At 44.9% G+C, this 15,384-nt stretch overlaps 1 protein-coding gene across 3 annotated transcripts in view; it reads left to right on the forward strand.

Annotated features, from left to right (window-relative positions):
* Nucleotides 1-5,044: 5,044 nt before the first annotated feature.
* STXBP4 (syntaxin binding protein 4) overlaps nt 5,045-15,384 on the forward strand; it is a 222,179-nt gene continuing 211,839 nt past the window's right edge. For all 3 annotated transcript variants that reach the window (XM_089673286.1, XM_089673287.1, XM_089673288.1), the window contains exons 1-3: nt 5,045-5,124; nt 10,147-10,194; nt 14,039-14,171. In XM_089673286.1, the coding sequence (XP_089529412.1) occupies nt 10,172-10,194; nt 14,039-14,171 (156 nt within the window). In that variant the 5' untranslated portion in view covers nt 5,045-5,124; nt 10,147-10,171. The remainder of the gene's footprint in view (nt 5,125-10,146; nt 10,195-14,038; nt 14,172-15,384) is intronic.

Below are 15,384 nucleotides of genomic sequence, written 5' to 3' on the forward strand. Positions count from 1 at the left end.
GATTTACGAGGGGCCGAATTTTGTGGAGCCGGTCAAATTCAGGGTCACCCTGAGGACGACTGAGTGAGTTGTTGTAGAAGTGCATAAAACGCCTTATCGTCTCATATCTATGCCTGGCCATGGCAGCAGAGAACACGGACATGTGAACAAGAGGGTCGGTGGACCAATACAACTGCAATTGATTTTTATCATTAATGCCCATGTTGAGGGTTAGGCCCAAAAAAACTTTAAATTCGGAAACCGTAATGGGTTTCCATGCGAATGGTCTGGCAAGGTTTGAATTTGGGTTGGCGGCGATAAATTGGCGTGCATATAAATTGCTTTGATCCACAATCAATGCATAAAGATCTTCTGTGAAAAACAGCTCAAAAAAATTAAGGGGAGTATTTAAATTTGCTGTTTCCACCTGAATTCCGGGTTGGGCAGTGAATGGGGGAAGTACAGGTGCTGCAGAATTTGTGGGCTGCCAATCGGGATCTGCAAGCACATCCGGAAGGACACTAGGGGCTCTACGGGCCTGTCTGCGAATTCTTGGTGGCCGCGGGACACTACTTGTGCTCGCCACCGCACCAGCTTGTACTGCACTTATGGGACTCGCCACGTCACCAAGTGATACTGCAGTGCTGGTATGCCTAAGACCAGGACGTACTAGGCCGCTGGTGCTCGCCAGTTCACCAAAAGATACTGCGGCACTAGTACTGGCACTCTGCTGCATATGAGAGTCATCATGCATTTGTACCACCTCAACAACCTGTGAATGGGATCGGGTACGCCTGACCTTAGCAGGGACCACTTCCTCGTCGTCTGAGCTAGCTGTCAGGGTGCCGCTGCTGTCTATAGGTTCGTATTCTGAGCCTGGTTCTGCCAGTGAGTCTTCCCCTTCGCTCTCACTTGACATGCTCAGAATCCTATAGGCCTCTGCACTAGTGTACCTTTGCTTAGACATTTTGGCCACTAAATTTACAGGTACCTAGTGCGACTCACGGGAAAAAGAGCGCCTGGCTGTCAGGGACTGCTTGAACCGCTACAAAAAATTTACCGACAAGTGCTAACAGATATCAGGCCTGATTCTGTGAACACTGCGGTTTTGTGTGTAATATGTATCAAGTGACAGTTATCTACTGACACTGCACTTGCCGGGGGAGAAGGGGGGGGGGGCGTAGGGGCTAAACGCAGGTGCTGGCAGGTGTTGGGGCTGATCCCGCTAACACTGCGTTTTTGGGGATACTAAAGTAATGTGAATGCTGGTATAGCGCTGATCTGATCAAAGATATTGATCCAATCAGACACTATACTAGCAATGAAGGTTTAGCGTGCAAGTAAGCGTGTTCCTGGCAATCAAGGGGTCAAATGTGATTATTTGTGTACTAGCGGGCAAACTGGTGCTATCTGGGAGGGGCGCTAAAATTATCGGAAGTCACCAGTGACACTAATACAGTGATCAGTAAAAATCTGTTCACTGTAATCAATGACACTGGTGACAGGGCAGTGAAGGGGTTAACTGGGGGGGGGGGCGATCAAGGGGTTAAATGGGATTACTGATGTACTGGCGGGTAAACTGGCGCTATCTGGGAGGGGCGCTAACACTATTGGAAGTCGCCAGCGACACTGATACAGTGATCAGTAAAAATTGGTTCACTGATCAGTGACACTGGTGACAGGGCAGTGAAGGGGTCAACTCAGGGGGGAGGGGGGGCGATCAAGGGGTTAGACGGGATCACTGGTGTATTAGCGGGCAATCTGGCGCTATCTGGGAGGGGCACTAACACTAACGGAAGTCACCAGCAACACTGATACAGTGATCAGTAAAAATTGGTTCACTGATCAGTGACACTGGTGACAGGGCAGTGAAGGGGTCAACTCAGGGGGGGGGGGGGGGGCGATCAAGGGGTTAGACGGGATCACTGGTGTATTAGCGGGCAATCTGGTGCTATCTGGGAGGGGCACTAACACTAACGGAAGTCGCCTGCGACACTGATACAGTGATCAGTAAAAATTGGTTCACTGATCAGTGACACTGGTGACAGGGCAGTGAAGGGGTCAACTCGGGGAGGGGGGGGGGCGATCAAGGGGTTAGACGGGACTACTGGTGTATTAGTGGGCAATCTGGCGCTATCTGGGAGGGACGCTAACACTATCGGAAGTCGCCAGCAACACTGATACAGTGATCAGTAAAAATCGCTTCACTGATCGGTGACACTGGTGACAGGGCAGTTAAGGGGTTAACTGGGGGGGGGGGGAAATTAAGGGGTTAAATGGCTTTATTGGTGTACTGGGGGGCAAACTGGCGCTATCTGGGAGGGGCGCTAGCACTATTGGAAGTCGCCAGCGACACTGATACAGTGATCAATAAAAATCGCTTCACTGATCAGTGACACTGGTGACAGGGCAGTGAAGGGTTAACTGGGGGGGGCAATCAGGGGGTTAAATGTGTCCTAGACTGTGTTCTAACTGTCAGTGTGCTGTTTTACTCACGTTTAAATGTCTCTTCTTCTCTGTCTGGAACGGAATGTGTCCAGGCAGAGAAGAATGACATCATATCCTGCCCTGTGTAAATATCAACACAGGACAGGGACCGATCATCCGATTTCAGCCAGAAATCACTGGCTGAAATCTAATGATTGATCCCTCCTGGATCGAATCGGATCACCCGCGGGTCGGCGGGAGCGCGCGCGCGCGCGCCCCCTGCCGGCGAAAGTGTCGGGAGCGCGGAACCCGTTTTTAAACGTGGTTTTGCGCTCCACTGCCGCCCTGCACACGTATATACACAGTGGCAGGGCGGCAAGCGGTTAAGCATGTATTGCAATATGTGGATCTGGATACTTAATCTTATCCATTCAGTGATGGGAGTAAGCATCCAGAGGTTGCCCAAATCAGCCCTTTTTCAGACATTTCCTGACGTTGTCCCCAAAACGTTGGCAAAATTAATAGCATAAATGTTTTTGGCAGCCAAAATTACCATTGCTAAATTTTGGAAACAGTCCGTGATACCGCTTGATTATCTCAAAACCAAACTTAACTGGATTATGGTTAACCACAGACTCACCTGCCTTCTCCATCACAAGACCAAGAAATTTGACAAGATTTGGGATGCATGGATCAGTCACATCACTATCCCTTAGCCAATATCGGGTCGACCCTCTCCCTTTTTCTTTTCTTGAGGACTTTTCCTCTTTCCCTTTTTGCTTTTCCCTCTCTTTCGTTTTAGGTTTCCTTTTATTTTATAGGAAGTTGATTACTTGACCACTTGTCGCCTGCGCTATAGCTAAACGATGGCTACAGCGCGGTTGTCCAGTTCTGGCGTCATATGATGTCCTCCCAGAACACGCCCTCTCATGCACCCAAAGCAGCACACACCCAGCGATCTTCGTGAACGCCGTGTCCTACGGACACAGCTGATCACGTGATGAGATAAAAGGCCAATCACAGCGGCCTATTACCACGTGATCAGCTGTGTCCAATGACACAGCAGATCACCAAGTAAATAAGGTTGCCGGGTATCGGCTGTCACAGCATGAGGAAAGTACTGCTGATAACAGGAAATGGTCACAGAGCAGATTAGCACCTGATGATCATTGCCCAGCAATGCCCGTCAGTGCTAATCATTGCTGCATATCAGTGCAGCATCATCACTGTCTCTTCATCAATGCCCACCAGTGCTGCCTCATCAATGCCACCTATCAGTGCCCATCAGTCCTGCCTATCTGTGCCACCTAACAGTGCCCGTCAGTCCTGCCTATCTGTGCCACCTATCAGTCCTGCCTATCTGTGCCACCTCATGAGTGCAGCCTCATCAACGCACATCAGTGAAGGAGAACAAATACCTGTTTGCAAAATTTTATAATAGAAACAAAAGAAAAACTTTTTTCTTCAAATTTTTAGTGTTTTTTTTTGTTTAGTGCAAAAAATAAAAAACCCAGTTGTGATTAAATACCACCAAAAGAAAGCTCTATGTATGTGAAAAAAATTATAAAAATGTCATATGGGTACAGTGTTGCATGACCGCGCAATTGCCATTCAACCTGCAACAGCACTGAAAGCTGAAAATTGGCCTGGGCAGGATCGGGGTATAAGTGCCTGATAGGCAAGTGGTTAAGAGGTCTTAGGGACCACGTGTGGCTTGAATGTACCTATGATCCCACACAAGAGCAGCAGGGGGGGGGGGTTTCCTTCTCTTACCCTCTACTTTCCCCACCCCATTCCTCGCTGCCTAATCCACAGGGCTACTCTGTACACACTATGTGCTGCTGGAATCAATACAGGTCTTGGTCCTCTGCGGTCTGGCTGCGGACTGTTTAGCGTCTGACAATATTTACTCGTAATGTGGTTTGTGAATATATCCATCTGAAATCACTCTTTTGCGCTGGATGATCTCTTTCCTCATGGTTTACTTTACCCGCATTCATTTTTTATGTTATTTTGTTATGTGGTTATATTGTCCTCTTGAATTTATTTCTATATGTCAATGTTGCTATGGTTTTGACCTGATTATTTAAAAAAAAAATTAAACTATAAAGTTTGTAAAAAAAAAAAGTGGACGTCACATGCTTCCTGTCGAGTGGAGCTCCACTCTGCTTGTTTGTTACATTACAGTTTACTAGGAAAAAAGGGAGAGTGGAGGTCACATGCTTCCTGTCGAGTGGAGCTCCACTCTGCTTGTTTGTTACATTAAAGTTTACTAGGAAAAAAAGGGAGAGTGGTGGTCGCGTGCTTCCTGTTGAGTGGAGCTCCACTCTGCAGTTCTGCCTGTTTGTTACATTAAACTTTACTAGGAAAAAAAAGGGCGAGTGGAGGTCACGTTTCCTGTCGAAAATGGAGCTCCATTCTGCAGCCAGACTCTATCGTGTTCCGGACAGGACCCTTCACCGCCTACTTCCCGTCATGTGATCACAACTTTTAACCAATCCCTTGCGGGGGTGGAGTTTGAAAACGATTTTGCTTTGCCAACATTGGACAAAATCCGGGGGCGTGTCTAATCACATCCAGGATGGACGTCGATTGGGTGAGCGGAGTGGCGGAGCCGCCCCAATGCCATGTGCACGTGACTGAGGACACCAATGGCGGGCTGTGCGGAGAGCGGCGGTCAAACCACTATTCCGGCTCCGCAGACCCAGGAGGAGGAGGGTGAGGGGTGTGAAAGGAGGGACGGATGGGCAGTGTTTGTAGATCCCTCATAGGTCAGAAGCAGCCTGTGAGGTACTACAAGAGCCAGCATGACCTGGCAGCTGTGACAGAGCCCGGCTGTTCACTTCTGTGTCTGCCCTCCCCATCCTTCTATGGATATGGACAGGCCCTGTGGTATCATGGTGCTTGTATTGTCTCCTCCACCCTTCTGAGACCTCATTCACAGCTAGGTGTTCCAGGAATAGGAATGCATGAAAATCGCCTCAACACCTCATTTGTAACGGTACCCCAAATGCGTCCAACAGGCGTGCGACAGAACGCACAACAAACGTGCCAAGCTGTGCCCCTCAAAGGGTTCCGGAGCTTCTTTGTGGCGTTTGTTGTGTATGAGGCGCAAAAAAGCATGCCAAGGTGTGCGTCCTCCCTGCGCTTTGTGTGATTGGGGTCCCAGGCCTAGAAATACATCCCACCTGTGCTGCTTACTGTGTTTAGAAGGCTCCATTCACACTTGTGCCACTTTAATATTGTGCGATTTTCATGGCGACTTTGGATGAGTGCGACTTTGACCAATGGTGATTGTTCTGTACAAAGTCGCATGTATATCATTCAAGTGTGACTTTCATGCAGCTTTGGAGGGTTTACATTGAAGTCTATGGCCCTCCAGTCGCAGAAAAGTCGGCGTAAAGTAGTGCAGGAACTACGTTCAAGTTGCTACGACTAGAAGTCGCACAGATATGAATGGTAGTCTTGGGGTGCGACTTGTCATGCGACTTTGGACCCAGAGTCACATGACAAGTCACACAAGTGTGAATGGGCCCTAAACCTCAGACTTGAAATCTGCACAAAGCATATCCCCCTATAGTGTGTACTTATGTCAGCCCCGAGCACTAAGTGTTATTTCTGTCTGCTGCCTCCTTCCTCTGCTGTCAGCACTTCCGACAAGTTTTCATGATGCCAAGAGAAAAATGGTGACGGGAGGGATCTCCAGCTGATTGACAGCTTCTGCTCTGTTTACGGTGAGCTGTGTGGAGGGGGTGTTTCCCTTCCCTCCAATCAGCTCTCAGAGCTCTCCTCACTGAGCTCTGCAGAGTAACTTCATCTCCCCGCCCCCTGCTTTCTGAAAGCTAGGACAAGTGGTATAAATTCCGGACTTTTAATGGATGTAGACAAACAGGTACAACTTATGTAGGAGGATTTGTTTCTTCTCTGTATCACCTGAGGCCAGTCGCTTCTCTGGGTATATGGAAGGGTTAACAACCACTTAATATAACAAGAAAGAGAAAAAAAAAAATGTGCCAAGGTTCCCAACTTGATCCAAAAACAATTTGGCTGGATCTGGATTGTAAAGAACACTGCTTGCGGACCACCCCAGATACTTTTACTGCCACAGGGCGGCTGCTCTGCACTGGATCACATACATAATCCAGCATTTCTGGGTAAGGGGCACGTGTACCCCTCCCCTTGCTCTTCTGTGTTGTCATTCCACACAGCACACATAGGTAACCAGGTTCCGGACAATAATTTATGGCTGGGACCTGCTGATCGGCTTTGCGAATGACAGTTCAGAGCGCTGTGTTTACTAACAACACAGGGCTCTGTACACGAAGCAGCGATGTGGCTGTGTTTTTCTCTTTGCAGGGGAAAAAGCAACAACTACATCTCTTAGTAAAAGCAGCGCACATTACATGTGTTCAGCACACAATTGACCTCTTGATTGCCCCTAGATGTTAACCCGTTCCCAGCCAGTGTCAAAAGTACAGTATTATCACTACTATTGTCACCGGAATTCTTAGTGTCAGTGTACCTCCCACTCAGTGTCGTTAGTGTCAGATTGCCCACCACACTATCACAGTCCCACTAGAAGTTGCTGATCACCGCCATTATCAGAATAATAAAAAAAAAAATTCCAGTATGTATACCATCATTTGTAGGCGCTATCATTTTCACACAAACAAATCCATATACAATTATTGGGACTTTTTTTTTTTAACCAAAGACATGTAGCAGAAACCATTTTGTCCTCAATTTATGAGGAAATTTGATTTTTTTATTATTTTTTTAATGGATATGTTTTGTAACAAAGTAAAACATGTTTTTTTTTTTAAATTCAAAATATTCTTTTTTCATTTATATAAATTAAAAATAAAAACCCAAGTGGTGATCAAATACCACCAAAAGAAAGCTCTGTGAAAAAAAAAATGATATAAATTTTGGGTACAGCTTCCTAATACATGTAAATGAATTGGTTTACGTGAAAGTTATAGCCACTACAAATAGCAGTATATGTACTAGAATGTTTGTTTTTTTTTATATTAGTAATGGCAGCGATCAGCGACTTATAGAGGGACTGCAGCGGGCATTTTGACACTGGGTGGGAACTGATTAACTGCCACTGACAGTCCCAGTGACACTAATACAGTGATGAGTGCTAAGAAAAAGCAATGACACTGTACTAATGGCACTGGGCAGGAAGGGGTTAACATCTGGGGCGATCAAAGGGTTAACCGTGCTGTTTTACGGCGTGTACTGTGTTTTACTAGGGAAACATACTGCTTTGTATTGCACTGCTATGCAGAGCAATACAAAGCAGTACATCGGTGCTGACAGAGGACAGATCTGTGTTTACACACAGACCTCTCCCCTTTCAGTGTTGCTCGGCCAGCAGCAGCTGTAGCTGCCAATGGCGGCACGTGTAGGGTGGTGCATGTAAAAAGGCAAATCATATATATATATATATCGGGGCGGACTGACAACTCATGGGGCCCCGGTGTCCTCGCCCACACTCAAACCACACCCAAAAAAGCTTATGAAAGGTACCAGGGGCATTTCATGGGACCCCTTACTGACCTCGGGCAGTGCCCGAGTTCCCAAATGGTCAGTCTGCCCCTGATATATATATATATATATGTGCGTTATTTTGTGCAGCCCTGCTGTCCTGTAGCAGTAGTTCTGCTATAGGGTGGCAGGGAACCGGTTAATAATACCAGCCCATACCTGTACCTCACCTCCACCTTGCTGGCATCTTGTGTTGAAGTGGAAATCTGTTCCAGTTACTGATCCAGCCTCAGCCCATCCATCTGGTCCGCTAAGAGTCACTTTCGTCTGATTATTCCATAAAACCTTTGAAAATTCTGTCTTCGGATATTTCTTGGCCCAGTCTTGATGTTTCAACTTATGTGTCTTGTTCAGTGGTGGTCAGGTTTCAGCCTTTCTTACCTTGGCCATGTCTCTGAGCACTGCACTCCTTGTACTTCTGGGCAGGGGCAGACTGACAATGCCAGGGGCCCCCTTGCAATAGGGGATCATGGGGCCCCTGTGTCCTTGCCCAAACTCAAAAAAGCCTATGAAAAAGGTACCAGGGGCATCTCATGGGGCCCCCTACTGACCCCGGGCCCTCGGGCAGTGCCCGAGTTTCCAAATGGTCAGTCCGCCCCTGCTTCTGGGCACTCCAGGTAGGTTGCAGTTCTGGAATATGACAGCACTGGAGGATAATGGGTTCCTGGTAGAATCACGGTTCATTCTTCTCAAATCTTTTGGCAGTTAATTGGCGTCTTTTTTTTTTTTTTTTGTTCTCAAAAACTTTCTTGCGACCCTGTTCAACATTTGCAACAAAACATTTGATGATTCTGTGACCACACACCAATATCTTAGTAATTTTAAGAGTGCTGCATTCCTCTGAAAGACTTTAAAATTTTTGCCTTTTCAGAGTCAGTTATCTCTTTTTTGGCCCATTTTGGTTGAGGAAAAGACACTGCCTAATCATTATACACACCTTGATAAAGGCTGTTGGTCTCCTTAGGCCACACCCTCCCTCATTACACATCACCTGATATCTTTAACTCCAATAAGCATTCAAGTTTATACAGCTTGGAGTTGGACAATATGCATAAAAATGATGATTTGGTCAAAATACTCACTTGCCTAATCCTCATTCACAGTGGACATTTTTACAGCGGCTGTTTTTGGCTTTTGACGTGTTTTTTTCTACAGCCAGTAAACTCCCAGCATGTTATCCAATGTGTCCATGCACACATAGACTGGAGTCAATGTTTTTTGGCTGGAAAAAAACCCAGGACTAGTGGATTGTAGAGGAGCTGTAAAAACGCTCTAACTCTGAGAAACACGGTAAATAGCAGCAAACCGGCATTTTTGGACTTTTTTCCGAGCAGAAAAAACCCACGGAAAAATGCAGCTAAATGCTAATGCAAAAACGCTAAAAACCGCTGAAAAACTCTTGTCTTTGGCTGACTTTACACAGCTAACCTTACCAGCGTTATTAAAATGTCCAGTGTGCATGGAGCCCAATTGTGCACACAGTGTACAGACAAGTGCTGGAGTAGCTAAGAGTAAAGTGCCCAATTTTACAGGAAGTTTTTTTTTTTTTTAATTTATTTTTTTTTTTTTTCAACACTGCATTCATTGTTAAGTACCTTTCTAGTTCATCATGGACAGGATTTTATATAAAAAATGTTGCGGTGTAAGCATTTAGAGGTGCCTGTTTATACCTACAGCAGCTTCCATTACCTTCTACTGTTCCAGAATTCTGTGCCCCCATGCAGGGCAAAGGTCTGACTTTTGTAGGTTTGGTTAGAGATTTTCTTCTCCCTCTTTCCTTCCAAATTTTTATTGGACCATCAGTGTCATGTGCTGCTTTGATCAATAGAAATGTGTATTAGATGGTGGAGATTAGGAAAGATCCATCAGGGCGGACTGACCATTTGGAAACTCGAGGGCCCAGGGTCAGTAGGGGGCCCCATGAGATGCCCCTGGTACCTTTTTCATAGGCTTTTTTGAGTTTGGGCAAGGACACAGGGGCCCCATGATCCCCTTTTGCCCGGGGGCCCATGAGTTGTCAGTCCGCCCCTGATCACTACCAAGAAGTAAGTGTGGGTGCTTTGCCTCTTGTAATGGTGCCTGTGGCTGCCTCGGGTAACATTTGTCACATATCTCTGTGCTTACTTTCCATTTTTTCCTTTGACTGTCATTGAAACATCCTAACGGCATCTTATTTTGTTTGATCAGGTGTGTCCTGCTGAATGATTTCAAGATGGCCGATACCATTCAGATAAGGTACTGTTCGCTCTCGAGATTTCTTTCCAATTTCACATCTCATATTCACATTCATGGGTTCAAGATCACAAAAGATACTTTTGGGTACTCCTGCAGGGGCTGCTGGTGATAGCTGATTTTTCCTAATACAGTTGTGACCAAAATTATTCAACCCCCACTGAAATTGAGTGTTTTGGCCAGTTTGACATTGCTTTTGATCATTCAGTCATCTTGCTTACATTTACATTAAAGAGGCACTTGTAGGTCAGACAAATATAACATAACAGTTATAATGAAATAACCACAAATGTCTTTTCTGTGCTCACAGCATTATCAGTTTTATTCAACCCCCAAGTGACATTCAATCTTAGTACTTAGTACAGCATCCTTTTACAGTTATAACAGCTTTTAAACGTGAAGCATAGCTTGACACAAGTGTCTTGCAGCGATCTACGGGTATCTTCGCCCATTCTTCATGGGCAAAGGCCTCCAGTTCAGTCACATTCTTAGGCTTGCGCACTGCAACTGCTTTCTTTAAGTCCCACCAGAGGTTCTCAATCGGATTTAAGTCTGGTGACTGCGATGGCCACTCCAAAATGTTCCAGCCTTTCCTCTGCAACCATGCTCTAGTGGACTTGGAGGTATGCTTGGGATCATTGTCCTGTTGAAAGGTCCAACGTCTCCCAAGCCTCAGGTGTGTGACGGACTGCATCACGTTTCCATCCAATATCTCCTGGTACTGAAGAGAATTCATGGTACCTTGCACACGCTGAAGCTTCCCTGTACCTGCAGAAGCAAAACAGCCCCAAAGCATGATTGACCCTCCACCATGCTTCACAGTAGGCAAGGTGTTCTTTTCATCATAGGCCTTGTTCTTCCTCCTCCAAACATAGCGTTGATCCATGGGCCCAAACAGTTCTAATTTTGTTTCATCAGTCCACAGAACACTATCCCACAACTTTTGTGGTTTGTCCACATGGCTTTTGGCATACTGCAGTCGACTCTTCTTATTCTTTGGAGACAGCAAGGGGGTACGCCTGGGAGTTCTGGCACGGAGGCCTTCATTACGCAGTGTGCGTCTTATTGTCTGGGCTGAAACTTCTGTACCCACATCTGACAAATCTTTTCTCAGTTCCTCAGCAGTCACACGGGGACTTCTCTCCACTCTACGCTTCAGGTAGCGCACAGCAGTCGAAGTCAGCATCTTCTTTCTGCCACGACCAGGTAGCGTTTCAACAGTGCCCTTTGCCTTGAATTTGCGAATGATGCTTCCTAAGGTGTCTCTTGGTATGTTTAACATCTTTGCAATCTTCTTATAGCCATTGCCCTTCCTGTGAAGAGAAATCACCTCTTCTCTTGTCTTCCTGGACCATTCTCTTGCCTTCACCATGTTTGTAACCACACCAGTAAATGTCTAGAAGGAGCTGAGTATCACAGTCATTTTAAAGCTGCCTAATTGGTGCTTATTATGCTTGATTGCTGCTCGGTGACATCCACAGGTGTTTTCAATACCTGATGGAAAGCACCTGTATGAACCTCTGTTCTTCAGAGTGGTAGTCTTTAAGGGGTTGAATAATTGTGGCAATGAAGAAACCACATAAGAACCATTTACTACTGTATTACATAAACAATTGATGTCATTTTAGTTGCATTTGGGTAGTTACAACGTCCTTGTAGGATTTGATTCTGAATACAATTCCAAATGTACACTATAGTCCCTAAACCCCTTTACAGCATTGGGGGTTGAATAATTTTGGTCACAACTGTAGTACAGAGACTGCCCACCATCACAAGAACCAGCCTATGCACTCTGGCTCCAATAACTCAGTCTAGGGGAAGTTTTTTCAATTTATTGTTTGTAGAATTGTAAAGAGGAGAGGGGCTAAGGCAATGGGATAATCCAAAAACAATTAGCAGGTGCAATGAGAAGACAATCTGCTCTCTAGTCTCTCTCTCTCTGGAGGTAACTGGGGACAGCGGACCGTCTTGGCCCTGGTTCACACCAGTGCAATTTGTCATGCAATTTGACAGTTTCAAATCGTATGACAAGTTGCACCCTATAATTTGCAATGGAACCATTAAAATCGGTTCCTACACTACTTTTTGTGATTTCAGTTGCGACTTATTATTATTTCAGGTACTTATATATCTCTGTCAATTTACGCAGCGCTTTACACATATATATATTGTACATTCACATCAGTCCCTAACACTCAAGGGGCATACAGTCTAAGGTCCCTAACTCACATTCATACATACACATACTAGGGCCAATATAGACAGGATCCAATTAACCTACCAGCATGTCTTTGGAGTGTGGGAGGAAACCGGAGCACCCGGAGGAAACCCACGCAAGCACAGGGAGAACATGTAAACTCCATGCAGGAGGCGCCATGTTCGGGAATCGAACCCATGACCCATTTACTGCTAGGCAGACATGCTAACCACTAAGCCACTGTGCCGGCACATAGATATTTGCGCATGAAGTGGCACAGATGTATGCCAAGTCGCACTGACATGCAACTTTGAAATTGTGCGATTTCAAGTGAAGTTGCACAATTTCAAAGGTGTATCCGATGTGAACCAGGGCTAGGAGCTCACAGCTGTAGACCAGGGCTCATTTACACTTGCTTCGACAACACACATTCAAGCGCCTATCTCTTCAACATGCTTTTTTGATGTTTTTGTGATGCTTTTTTGAAGCTTTAATAAGGCTTGGCAGATGGCGTGTGTGTATGTTTATTGATTTTCTATTTTTAGGACCCCGGGTAAGTAGTACCCCTACTCAGCAGATCCCTAGCTTCTTAGTTCCACTGTTTAGCTTTTCTAACCTTGTTCAGCAGATCCCCAGCTTAGTAGTACCCTTGTTCAGCAGATCCCCTGCTCTGTAGTAACCCCCAGCTCTGCTGATCCCCCACTCATCCGTAACCCCCAGCTGTGCTGATATGCTGCTCAGTAGTACACTCAGGTCTGGTGCCCCCCTGCTCAGTTGTAACTCCCAGCTCTGCTGATCATCCGCTCAGTAGTAATCAATCACTGTTCCCTTAACTACAGAAGGAGCCAAAAACTAAATTTGTTTAGCATCCTACACTAGGAAGGTGCTACAATATATTCTGTAACTAAAAAACTAGGAAGTGTAAGATTAATATCACACCATTTGTTTTATCATCTGCAGACTTACAGTACAAGATATGCTGAAATTAATCTTAGTGCACAGAAACACAATATAGTGCCAGATTTTTTTGGTATAAAAAAAGGCCAGGTCGCACTACATGCGTTTCAGTGTGCTTTTTTTCTGCATCCAAAACGCACAGAAAGTAGGTTATATGGTTGTCAATGTCATAGTTCACATCAGTGCTTGCAGTATCAGTGCGTTCTGGTTTCAGGAAAAAAAAGTAGAACAGGCTGCATTTTTCCTGCACAGAACTGTAATGGAACGCGGTAAAACGCATCGCAATTCACCAAAAACGCACATGTTCCTATTTAAATTGAAGAAATAAGAAAAAATGCTTGTCCGGAATCTGGACTTCGTTTCTATGGTGTGAACCAGCCCTAAATGATAAAATTGCATCAAGTAATTAGATATGGAATATGTCAAGGCTCAAAACCGCATGCAGCTGTGAAAAGATGACGACAAACTACGGTACCCGACATTGTCTATAGATGATGATTTAAAAGAATTAACAGCTCATCAGCGAACAATGGCCCTGCAATGATTGTTCTCACAGTTTTTAACCCTTTCCAACTCTATCCAAAACAAAGAGTTTTGTCTATACATTCACTTTTAAAGAATGTCACTGTTTTTGTACTGTCTTTCTTTGTGGCTATTTGTGGATTGTGACCTCCTGTGTTTTCTTATTTCCAGCGAGGAGTCTGTCCAGACAATCACTATTCCTAAAGAAACCAGCCTAGGCCTCAGCCTGACTGGAGGGAACAGCAGAAGTGAGGGGCCATTAATCCACATTAAGGACATAATCCCTGGTGGAGACTGTCACAAGGTAAGAATCCTGTCCTTTTTACTTTCAAATAGTTGAGATACATATGTGTGCGCTTTAATTCTGTTTGGCCAGTCTTGCGATCCAAGCACTTTATTAGACAGTACGGCCATATATAAGATATATGTGTGTGTGTATATATATATGTGTGTGTATGTATGTGTATATATATATATATATATATATTCTCTCTTTTCAAAGTCATAAATGTAAATGTGTCTTTCTAGTAATCACAGCTATTAGAATGCCTTGAAATGATTTTTTTTCCTGAAGGCACCTTCAAGTCTTCATTGATCTAACTCCTAGAACACAGTAAGGTCCTTCTAGTACCATGGAGATAAATTAACTCCAGTGCAAGCCACGCTCATTATTGCAATAGAATCTAATTCTGTTTATTTTAACTCAAGGACGGAAATGATTGTATAAATTGCAACAAGTACAGGGGCTTTATGTACCTAACAAAAGCAAGTTTTTCTTCGCATAGCCTTTACAAACTGCATGATTATCAAAAACCCAGTTGAACTTTCAGCTTAAAGTGCTTTTAAAGGCATAACTTTTTAACAACAAACATGTTATACTTCAGGAGTGTTGAATTTATATCGCCCGACGCCCGGGACATGTAGTTCCGGGCGCCGGGCAGGTAGTTTTTCTTTTATCCTTCAGCTGGGCAAAAAAAAAGTTTGTCTTTTTTTATTGTAAAACATCAAAGTTGCACCCAAACACATAACATTCACCCACCCCCCCCCACAAAAAAAATTGAGGACCCCCCCCACATATACGCACGTACAAATGTAAACACACACGCTGGGGTGCCTACGCATGAAAATGTCATTTCGTTTGCGATACATATGTTACATATTACCGTGTACGCCAGAATGAGAGCAATAATTCTAGCATGAGACCTCCTCTGTAATGCTGAAAGGATGACCTGTAAGTGGCTTTCAAAGTTTCGCCTATAGAAAATATTGGGTACTGAAGTGTGCCGCCATTTCTCAGGTGCACGGAAATGTAAACCGCAAACCCAAATACTCCTGCGCTTGGGGATGGACTCAATAAAGTCTATGACCACATCTCGGATGTCCTGGAAAGTGCACTCCTTGCTGCCCTCAGAAGTCCAAATGTACTGGATAAAAAGGAAACAAACAGAGGGCACCCAATTCTAGTGCATTACCTTAAAAAACATTTATTAAAGCAATAAAAATAGGTATTGTACTCT

The sequence above is a fragment of the Staurois parvus genome, unplaced genomic scaffold, assembly GCF_062004578.1.
Source record: "Staurois parvus isolate SC_StPar_1 unplaced genomic scaffold, SC_StPar_1.0 ptg000137l, whole genome shotgun sequence".
Taxonomy (NCBI): domain Eukaryota; kingdom Metazoa; phylum Chordata; class Amphibia; order Anura; family Ranidae; genus Staurois; species Staurois parvus.